Source organism: Haematobia irritans, chromosome 5 (assembly GCF_050003625.1).
Source record: "Haematobia irritans isolate KBUSLIRL chromosome 5, ASM5000362v1, whole genome shotgun sequence".
NCBI classification, from domain to species: Eukaryota; Metazoa; Arthropoda; class Insecta; order Diptera; family Muscidae; genus Haematobia; species Haematobia irritans.
This window is the reverse complement of record NC_134401.1, coordinates 82,915,193-82,927,409: the sequence shown is the minus strand read 5'-3', so window position 1 is coordinate 82,927,409 and position 12,217 is coordinate 82,915,193. Positions and strand designations below refer to the sequence as shown.

Below are 12,217 nucleotides of genomic sequence, written 5' to 3'. Positions count from 1 at the left end.
TAATTCTATAGAGAATGTTGTAAAAATTTAATTCTATTGAAAATTTTGTTAAAATGTTATTTCTATAGAAAATTTTGTCAAAATTTTATTTCTATAGAAAATTTTGTTAAAATCCTATTTCTATAGAAAATTTTTGTCCAAATTTTAATTCTATAGAAAATGTTGTCAAGTAATTCGATTGTGGATGACAGTCTTCAGTAGAAGTTTCAACGCAATCCATGGTGGATGGTACATAAGCTTCGGCCTGGCTGAACTGACGGCCGTATATACTTGTTTTTTATTAAATTTAGGACACACATTTAGAACATTTGAGTCCCTTGATTAAATTTGCATGTCTTTAAACTAAGGCAAATTTTCCTTAAAGTAAAGAAACACATTGTTGATTTAAAGAAATCGTCCTTAAATTTACTGAAATATTGAATCTTTAGATTTAAAATAAAAACGCTTTAAATATAGGCTAAGATTTATTTTTAAGATTTGTCATCTTTGGTTTAAAAATTTTTTTTCTTTGAATTAAGAAAATATATTTTTTTTCAAAGTATCCGTCACAATTTGGATTTTTAAACTGGCATTTGTTTGCACGTGAATAGCTTTATTAACATACCGGAAAAATAGAATGAAAATTCGATAAATGAGATCTGTATCCTAATTTTAATTTCTTTGACTCGGAATCCATACCAAAATCCATAAAGGAAAAAAAAGGTCAAAATCATTGGATCAAAGTAAACTTTTTTTGAGTGCAAGCATGGACAAAAATTAAACGGCAATGTATTTTTTTGGTATTTTTTTCACTGTGAGGCAATGTTTTGTAATATTTTGGAAATATTTGGTAAAAAGAGTTTTTACTGGCATGAAATACTCCAAAATATAGCCACTGAAGGCGTCTGAAGGTCACACAAAATTTGTTTTGGTGTTACGTTCGTTCGGTTAGTAGGCGGGCATGCTAATTGCTCAACACTATCGTGGCTGCCATATTTTGCCTTTCCCCACTTGTTAAAATAATGCAGTTCCTCGAATTCTATTCTTAATTAAGTCCGTTTTCCAGTAATGCATTTAACTCTAAACTACGCTACGAGGTTTCAAACTATTCCCAGAAGCTATGTGAACACCTAACTTATGGGATGGTCTTTGAAAAATGTCATTGTCCTTGATTGGCTATGACAGTTGTGATTGGAATGGTTGACTGGGAGCATTTTGAAATCAAATTGCATGATTAATGTCTGCGATGGCAGCGAATATAAACTGGATTAGAGCATATTAATCTGTGAACAAATGACCGAGATAAATGCCCATATTTAATGGATGTCCAACAAATGCGATGACTAGTGGACCATTATAAAATGATGTCATTAGAATACAAAGCTATGTCTACAGACGCGCTACATAGCATGGTTAAGTCTTTCCGTGATTAATCGTAATTGATTTTTCATATTTCTAACATCCAGACGTGCCCGGGCATTGCGATTCAAGTGAAATCTGTGTAAGAAGTTCTTCCTCTAAAACGAAAGAGGTCAGTGTGCTGTGCAACTTACCTGATCTGGTCTTAGTCCCGGTGGTACCCATGTGTACTCTTCCAAAGCACAGCCACTATCATCGTCCGAATGCGATTGACGCTGAATATCCAAGTGTTGACCAACCATAAAGGGAGCATGTACTCCACCCGATGGATGGTGCAATAGAGAGGGCGGCGATGGCGATGATATGGCCGGCGACAACTGATGGTGAGGATGTTGTTGATGCTGTTGGTGTTGCTGCTGTTGCTGGAGATGTTGATGTTGAGGCGGAGGATGCTTCAGCGATGACGAAGAATACTTGGAGATTGATGAGGATGCTGATGCCGCAGGTGAATATTGCGATGGCTGTTGGTGATGGGGCGATGATGATGTTGATGGTTGCTGAATTTGATGTTGATGGTGTGGCAGTGGCTGTAGATGAGGTGGCAGATACTGATGGTGATGATGATGATGTAGCTGATGCGGTGGCAAATGGGATGTTTGTTGTAGCTGATGCTGCTGTTGTAGGAATTGACGTTGCATGGGCAGTGGTGATGTGGGCAAGCCACCAGGATTATACAAAGCTCCAGCAGATGAACTACTGGGCATTGGCCCTGATATTGGCTTTGGGGGTGCTCCTCCTGTCGCCGATTGCGATGATGCTGGTGTTGCGACATTGTTGTGGCCCAAATGCCTTAGACTTCCCAAAGGTGGCAAAGGAGGTGGTGTTGTATTTGAACTTGCCGACGTTCCACCGCCGGCATTTGCTGCCGAACTTGGCGAGAAGTGACGTGGTAATGTTGGAATCTTTTGCAGATACGACACCTGTGTCAGCGGCGTTCGACTGATTGGCCTGCAATGAAGAAATGGAAAAGAAACAGCAAAGAATTACACAAAAGAATCCAACAAGATAAATGAAGGTCAGATATGAGCATTAAGATGGAGTGCATTAACTACATTCCTCCTCCCATGAAGGAGCTTAGCTAAGGCACGATTAAAGTACTTTGGAAACTATTTTAGTTTTAGACCATAACAAATTGAAAGTTAATTAATTTGTAAACGTGAGCAATATATTTTTGCCTACTTTTTATCTAGGGAGTCTTGTCCCTAAGCCAGGAGATAGATCCAATTTATGAATTCGCCAGCAGAACTAAACGAAATGTATTGGCATTGGTTAATTTATCGGCGTGTATAAAATCTATGATGGTTTCTGAAAACTAAGCATACTGTATTAGCAACTAGCAAATAATGGAACAAGGGAAACATCATGGATCTTATGAAGCCTAAAGGGGGACGAGTATACAAACAAACAATGATTAAGAAGGGAAAATTTAATCGTGTTCAAAGAGCATCATAAGTCCAAAGCTTTATAGTGCAATGTGTATGAATATTTCATTACACTGCATTTTCATAAAATTCAAATCCCAGCATACCACCATAATCAGCATGTCCATCTTGCATACACGCAAAGAAGGAATATGATCACCCCAAACATATTTCAAGAGCAACATGATATTTTTGGGAGGTAAACTTTTCGACATTTTACTAATTTCATTTCCCGATTTTTAGATTTTTTTTTTATAAATTTGAATGTTTTGGTTTAGAATTTTCAAAATATGCACAGAAAAAAATATCACCAAAATATTCACAATTAAATAGTTGATTGAAGTAGAAAATTGTTTCAATTAAACCATTAATTGATACCATTAATCTTTTAATCAAACTAGAAATATTTAGTCAATTAAGTCAATGATTGAAATTATTAAAATTTTAATTAAAAATTAATTGATACAATTAACATTTTAATCAAACTCGGAAGAGTAAGACAGTTAAAAATTATAGATATATATTTTTATAATTTTTTCCTTAACCTATCAATTTGTGAATCAAACTATGATTGAATCATATTTTTGTTGTGTGTGGAAAAGTCAAATTTTGAGATACATTTGAATTTTGTTTGTTTTGACACATTTTGTTTGTATCGACTGGATAAATCTCATACTCAATATCGCGGAAAATCGCTCATGCTCTTAGTCAGTGACAAGGTTATGTTAAATTGACAACCCGATTTATTTCAGACTCACTTAGACTATTCAGTCCATAGTTATACCACATTAACTAAAAATACCTATTACATAGAGGCACTTCCGATTACTTCCTTCTGCTGAACCAACCAGATTGTTACAAAAGCATTAGCAGATTGCTTAAGTCCAAATTTTTCAGATCCACGAGTAATCTTAAGCTATATGCTCCAAAAATTTGCTTATACAGTGCAGTCGCGCTAATGTTCACATTAGCGAACTTCAACGAATTTCAGAACAAAACATAGTGATATTCGAGAATTTTACATGTTCTAGAGTGATAGTTTTTTTGTTATATGTAAGTAACATTAAAAACTTAATTTCATGAAAATAAAGAATCTGCCTTTAACGTCAAATTTCATGTTTTTCAGCATTACGGAGTAGTTAGTGTAAGAAAAAGCTTGTTCACGTTATGCGGTGTTCACGTTAAGCGGTGTTCACGTTACCGCGAGTGAACTGTACCTCACACAAAATGCTGGACACTCACACAAAAGGTATTTAATTGATTCCTTTTCTTCCGCATCATGACATTTCATGCAGCAGTCTTTATTATTCACGTCCATAGTTTTTACAAACTCGCCTATTATTGCAGATATCAGTAGTGATATCTGACGTCTTGGGAACACTAGTGTGCGGTTTAAGTTTAACATATTTGCTTGGTTTAACATATTTGCTTGGTGTCGTTGCAACCATTGATATCCTCCCATTGGCCATCATTCGCCATCATAACAAGCTTCTCACGTCTCAGATTCTAGTTCCCCTGCAATATGTAAGGTAGATTCTAGCTTTTTTAACGCATCCGCTTCGAAGTTCCCTGGTATGCTCATGTGGACAGGCGCCCATATTAGGTGAATATTGTACTGATCAGCCAGTACAATTTGCGGCTGCCTATCTCTATGGCCGTTTTCGGCCCAAGAATTTTAATGCAGGTTGACTGTCCCAATATAAATTATTGCCAACATTTGTTGGAACATTACTTCCCAGCCAATTTATACCTTTTTTATTGCTGATAATTCAGCCTGATTAGGTATTTTTTCGATATTTTAAGTTCCAGGTCTTTAGAATCTACTCCGAAACTCATTTTTCTTTTCAATCGGTGTAGAAATCTATATAGCGTTTATTTCTAGGGGTCTGTGTGCACCATGCCTCACTGTTGGGAATTAGAGTTCCAAACGTTTTGACGAGAAGCGGTTCGGCCAGAGTGTAATCCACAACGTTTGGCATATCTGGCATTATTTTGAGGACCAAACTGTGACCGTGCCTTTTTTCCGACCACAACGATAGTTCGCGCAACTGTAGAGCCGTTGTTTCAGCTGACTGTTTGGCCAATATATCTAAAGGCAATAGATGCAACATGACAGTAAGGGAATATGTTCCTGTCTTACTGGAATGCTTCTGAAGTGCCGGCCAATTAAGGATATATCCTTAATTGTGTTTTGAGTCTCTTGACTCAATAAATAATTATTTATTGAGTCGAGAGAATTTTCATGAGTCATGAATCTTCTGAGTGTGCGTGAATAAAATTTTGGCACTCGGGAATGTGCGCCACCACTTCCAAAAGCTCGGACGTGAGTGTGGCTGAATAAAAAATTTTCATCGTTAGTGAACGTGAATAAATTTTCATTCACATGCACACCTCAACTTCTGAGTTGATATAGTCCTTAGGAGTCATCGTGGGGCAATGGTTAGCATGCCCTTCATGCATTTACACCGTCGTGGGTTCAAACCCAGTTTCTATCAAACACCAAAATGGACTGAATGGTCTAGGTGAGCCTGAAATATCAGGCGGCCACTATACTTAACCTAGTCCTTGGAGTCTGTCTGTCTTCATAGATTTTGTTATAGGGTATTTTGTGACACAAGGAGACAGCTTCTGAATTTGCAAAAATATCGGTTCAAATTTATATGGTGTTCCCATATAACATATGATTGTGGTAACTATAAATATTGCATAAAGAACAATATCGATTTATTTATATGTTCCATAAAAATGTGACATCTTGTAAAAGCACCGCTAAATTTTCATAAAAATTAATGAATGTTCTTAAAATATAACATAAAAGCATTATACATATTGGGTAAGATTAAGTTTATCTCCTGAAATCATTAATAGGTTTACTAATTCAGTAGGGGTGATGAAGGGTATGACAAAACCGGATCCTCCCTGTTTTATTTACTAATTTTTGATAAAATATTTTGTTCAATTCCAATTGGAATTTCAATTAAACAAACAATAGGGATATTTGTTTTTCTTAGTAACAAATCTTTGGTAAACCGTTTTGAATACACCCTTCCTAACTTTCTCCTAATCTCAATCTCATATACTTGCATTTGAGGTCTGTAGGTTTACCATTAAATATGTAACCATTTATTTGTTATTTGTCTGCTATACAAATAGCAAAATATAATAAAAAAAACTTTTATAGTATTAAAAAAATTGTTTAAATAGACGGATGAACATATTCACAATTTGAATGAAATGATTGCAAATGTAACCGCTTAGTAAAAATAACAAACTAGCTTCAATTACTCACACACTTACGTACTACATACAAATATGTACGTACTCCAAATCCCATATATGATAAATATTAACGTGGATCGAGAATGTGAACTAAAAAAAACTTATCCATTTCCAAAGATTTTGTAATTACTTTAATTATTTTACTATTGACTCAAAGCTAAAGAAGCGAGAAATTACACTAAGGATACAATCAAGACTCAGTTCACTTTTTAATTAAAGTTTGGCGTACATGGTCTAGAACGCAAACTTTAATTTATTCATCTTTATGTTTGTTTCAGTCGTGTAATATTAAAGTTCTTCATAAACATGTAAAATGTATAAACCGATACTTATAATTCCAAATCCAAACTCGCCTTAAAGTATAATTAATACAACAGTAAAAATAGTTTTTAAAACAAAGGCATGAAGACGTCTTCTACTTATTTTAACGAATTAAAAAAAATGATCAAATTTAAAAATGATTTTATTAATTTAGATTAATTTCTTTCTTCGTTAACGGATGCCAAAATTTTGGCTATGAGCTTCCAAACACTTTCTTAACTGTCTTGCTATTTTTAGTTTGATTAAAAAATTTATTATTTCAAAGCAATTTTTAATTAGAAATTAAAAAAAAAACAACAATTTTTAACTGACTAAATCTTCAGAGCTTGATTAAAATGTTAATTGTATCAATTATTTTTATAATTAAACATTTAAACATGCACTGAAAAAAATATTGTCGTGAGGTCAAAGATTTTATGTTTTTAAAATACGAATGCAAATTTTGCTTAGCATAGAAGACGCATTTCTCTAACATAAAGTTTTTTCCTTGTCCAAAAGTCGATAAACTTTTCAATGAAGTCGTGTTGTCCTTATAATTAAGTGATTTCACTTAAAAATGGGTATCATAACATGAAAGAAAAAAATTTTGGGCTAAGGTAAACTTTACTTTAATAATTCAGAAAAATCTTTAAAATTAATGAAATTGTCTTTAAATTTGTTGTCTATTAGCATTTTGACTACAAATCAAAAAATTAATTTGGAAAATAAAGTTTTCGTTAACTCGTTTTAAAAGGACTTTGATAGCATATTATCAAAAGCGAAAAATTAAAATTTGCTCCCTATAAGCAAGTACACAAAACCCAAATTTAAAAGAGAATTGTGTCTTAAAAGTTTCCTTACTTGATTTCTCCTCTTCTTTGGCTCGGAATCAATACCAAAATTGTTAAAGTAAATACAAAATCTTTGGAACCGGGCATGCTTTTTTCAGTGTGAGATGTATAAAAACAAACTTTAGTTCCTCTTTATTAATAGGGAAACAAGAGAGGTTAACGGACACTTTAAAAAATATAGGTAAAAATGATATTAAGTAAAAAATATTCTTTAATGGAATTTTCCATTTTCATTCGTGTTTCTTAATACGGTATTTTGAATGCAAAAAGTAGATCAATCCTAAATATAGGGTTCGATGAAAAAAAAAAAATTATACTCGACTTGCGACAAATACTTTTAATTTCTATAAAAACACAATCTTATTTGGAAGTGGACACTCACGGTCCTCTAATTTTTGCCCCTGTTAGGAAGGTGTCCACATATAAGAAGCTAATTTTAATGTGACACTATAGCAGATCAAAAATTTATCATAGTTCTCTATTTGAGAGGTTCCACTGTACATTTTATATTTATGAAAATATTCTAACGTATTAACACACCCAGAGAAGGAATATGATCACCTCAAACATGTAACATGTTTGTCGCAAAAATGTTATTTTCTTGAAAATTATGTAACTGATTTCGGCAACCTTGTATATGTTTGCCGAGCAAAGAACATTTTTGCGACGAAAATGTTACATGCTCACCGTCCAAAAATAACATTTTGCTCTTGAAACATGTTTGAGGTGATCACACCCTCAAAAAAAAAATCGCTTCTGTAACATATACCCCAAACACATTTTGCTTCAAGCATATATATTTTCAGGATTGGTCCAAACAAAATATTGTTTGTATTGTTCAAACATATTATGTTTCACCTTAGGGCATACACTGGTAGTAAAAAATTTTAATGAAATTTTCTTTCTGTGGATATATTTGTATGCAGACGACCTGCAAATCGTTGCTCATGGTTCCGAGTGTACCCAATTCCAGGATCGGGTAAACGATGGACTTAGAAGAATATCGGAATGGTGTACAAGTAATTTTATAAACATAAATACTAATTGGTCGAATTGTATTTGTTTTAACGGTTCGAATGTTTCACCATTAACTTTTGTTATTAATGGTAATGTGATTGGTAATGTTGACGTTTTGAAGGTATTGGGATTCTATATAGATAGGAGTTTGAATTTTGATCGTCATATAAATAAGGTTATATCTGACATTACGTTTCGCTTACGGAGGATTTATAGCATTGGACAGACTTTGTCATTTGCAGTTCGCAAACGTATAGGTATCGGGTTGCTGTTGCCGCATATTACCTATGGTCTGGAAGTTTATTCTGGATCATCTTTGACTAGCCTAGGTAGATTGAAACTTTGTTTTAATCGCATTGTTCGATACATATATAGCTTGAGGCTGCATGATCATGTGACGCCTAGCACAATAGAGCTATTAGGATGTACATTTGACAGCTTTATAAATTTAAAACTTTTGATGCTATTCTTCAGGTCCAAAAAATCGGGCCAGCCATCTTATTTGAACGATTTGTTCGAGTTTGGCGACTCTACGAGGACGCACAGTTTGATTGTTCCACGTTTTCATACATTAATAATGCAGAGATCGTTTCAAATTCGCGTTATAAGGTTGTGGAATTCGCTAATCCCTTATGAAAATAGACATTTTAGGCAATCATGCCCAATGTTTCGGGAACTGGTGATGTCAAGGCTGTAGGTATGCGTTTATTTATTTTACAGCAATTAATGGTCGTTGAATATATATTTTTTTTGTTATCCGTATTCGTGTCAATAACACTTTTTTGTGTTTTTTTTTTTCTTTTTAGAATTAATATATTTATATTTACATTGTAATTTGATATTCATAGTGTCTCTCTATTGTTGGTAAACATAATCAATTTTGGCCTCAGAATGGCTTTGGAATATGCAATAAATGTGAATTGAATGGAATTTTTAAGGCGCACATTGGTTACTTCCATTATTTTACGTGCAGTTTACCCTCTAGGTCTCCCTTTCTAAACACATATATGTTTATATGTTATTTGTAAATTAATATATATTTGCATCTAAGCGTATTATATTTACAAACATTTTATGCCCTAAACATAATATGTTGTAACATATTAACATATATGTCCCAAGGTTAGGTTAGGTTAGGTGGCAGCCCGATGTATCAGGCTCACTTAGACTATTCAGTCCATTGTGATACCACATTGGTATCATAATGTCCCAAACATGTTATGCTAGTTTATGAACATTATATGCTTGCACTTACAAATATTGTGTTAAAAAATTTGAGTTCCAAACATATAATTTTTACACCCAAACATATGAAATACAGTCTTTTTCGTCCGTGCATATTTCTTCTCTGGGGGCAAATGAGTTCCAAATATTTTATGGTATGCACTGTAAAATATTGTGTTATGGTATTTTATTTCAGCGGGCAGAAAAGAATTCAAAGGAGCAAACAGGGCAATCACAACACTCTCGTTTCTCGGCATTGCTGAAAATGTCCGCAATTTGCCTTTATGCGTGACACTATTTTCACAACAGAATTCGAAGCCTTTTCGCACTTTTGCATGTTTGTTTTTTTAGAAAAGAACCTCAATTTCCGGGCAAAATGGAAAAAGTGCGCATTTTTTTCAAGAAAAGAAAACACCATTAAATAACAGATGTGTTTTACTACGGAACATATGAGAACATACTATTTTATCCGTGCAATGTGAAATCAGTGCAAGCGATGCTTAATAGAATCAAATCCTCTCAAGCCCATGGAAAATTCACTGATTTGCTTCACTTCGGGTTCCAAAAAAAAACATTTTCATTGTTTCTTTTACTGACACTGTTTATGCTGGTTACCTTTAATATTATTTTTATTATTATTTTTATTTTTGGATTAAATGAGGTAACACTGGTGAATTGCTTTTAATAAAAATTTCCCGTTTCTATTTACCATGATATAGCGTATCATTGCTTTGGAAGCTTCATTCACATCAAAAACTGCAAGTTCCATTATTTTTTCTATTGATAGTTAAGAATAGAACAAAAACAAAACTTTGCACGCTCATCAATTTCTATCCTTCCATATTTTATATCCTGCTGGGTGATTTCTTTCTATTTCTATTCATGCTGACTGAGTGAATGACATGCATGCATATTCATTGTGGTCCACCTTATGTTAGTGCAGTAGGAAGTGTAAAGCATCAAGATTTTCAGTTACAATGTTGCCAATACCCAATACCAAATTCCAATGGCAGATATTGAATTCACATGTGCCTCACCACAATGGCTATGTTCTGGTTCAGTCCTTTCTGCATATAATCATAATCTATGGGATGGCATTGTTTATTGTCTGTTAGTCTCTACATAGGTATAGGGATCTCTTTCCCAAGTATTTGGATATTTGGTCGCTGGCTATGGACTCAGCGCGAATAGTTGTGGTAAACCGGAGGTTTTTGTTTTTATTGCCCCATTTTGTTGGCTTGTACAAACAAAGGCGGCGTAATTTTTGAATTTCTAGTTCGTCGAACATTTTGATGTGTCAATATTGTTGCAGGCGGTTTCGTTTGTGGTTGCAGAAACAATTAAATGTGGAATTGTCGATTTTTTCCCCAGTACATGGAATACACAATGTATGGAATAAAATTGAAAACTACCAATATGGATGACTGCAAAATCACAACAGGAAGGCCAAAATGTTGTAACCACAAAATTGAAATTTAACCATTTTAATTGGTTACGAACTCCGCAGGTGTGGAATGTCATTCAGATTCATTTAATGTTATCGGGATAAGCAAAATTAGTCGTAATTAAATTTTCTGCAATTTTGAATGGTTTTGTGAGTGTTTCGTTTGGTTTAATGAAATGATGGCTGCCGATGGAAAATTGTGAGGTTTAAACTACAAATGGAATACTATATTTCCATGGGAATGATGTAAAGCAGTAATGTTTAAATCGGATAGGGATTATTAAGTAATTAAGGGAATTCAAGCTATTTTGTATTGCAGAGAAACTTTAAAACCTGATCGGTATTAGCAGGGAAAAGCCTTAACCAATAATGGTATCTCCATCAACATCGTTTTTACTTGGAAGCAAATCAATTTGACAGGACTAAGAGTATTAAGTAATGGTGACGTGTTAGTTTGTGCAAGACTGGAAGGCTGGCACTTACGGCTTTAGTCAATTCTGAGACCGTGTGAATTTCTATCTTTCAGCTCAAACAAATTTTTTTGGGAACAAATGTGGCTCACAAATAATAAAATAATGCCAATATAACTCTATCAAGGAAATAAATCTTCGATGATCTAAAATTTCGTTACGGACGAAATAATTATTTTTTGTTTGCTGTTAGATTAGATAGAATTAGGCTTGCCAGATGACCGAGATTCGCCTGGATTTTCCCGGAATTTCCTCTCCAGGAAGTTTCCCGAATCTTTCTCAGATTTTGCCAAAAATCCCTGAATTTTATTTACTCAACGCAATATTTTAATTTTTCGCATATCCTAGAAACGAAAACGATTTGAAATCAAATCGCTTTCAAAAATATTTTTGGTTCACAAAAAAAACAAACCATCATTGTATTTCGAATCATCAGCTATTACCTGAGCAATAAATGTAAAGTAAACTGTTTTATAGGAATAATGAAATACCTCGCGCGAAAATTGAACTAAATTGTATTCCACATTTTGAGATTTTAAAAAAGTAAAGAAGAAAATCATTGGCGCCAAATCATGGCCATTTTAACGATATACACAGAAAAAAATTTCCGTAGTTAAACTAATGTTAAATTTAACTTATTTTTATTGCAAACAAATTATTTGTTTGTAGTTACATTTTTTTATTTTTTCGAAATTTTCCACAGCCCAATAAAATTTTCGTCGTGGGTATAAAGTTCAATGACCATACACATAAGTTCAATATGAACTAAAGCAAAAGATAATTTTCGTACGATTCCCAAAACTAGTAAGAATG

At 33.7% G+C, this 12,217-nt stretch overlaps 1 protein-coding gene across 1 annotated transcript in view; it reads right to left on the bottom strand.

Annotated features, from left to right (window-relative positions):
* Window positions 1-2,340, bottom strand: part of pk (prickle) — a 58,341-nt gene extending 56,001 nt beyond the window's left edge. Inside the window, exon 1 of the mRNA XM_075313457.1 lies at window positions 1,533-2,340. Within this exon, the coding sequence (XP_075169572.1) occupies window positions 1,533-2,102 (570 nt within the window). The 5' untranslated portion in view covers window positions 2,103-2,340. The remainder of the gene's footprint in view (window positions 1-1,532) is intronic.
* Between the last annotated feature and the right edge of the window lie 9,877 nt (window positions 2,341-12,217).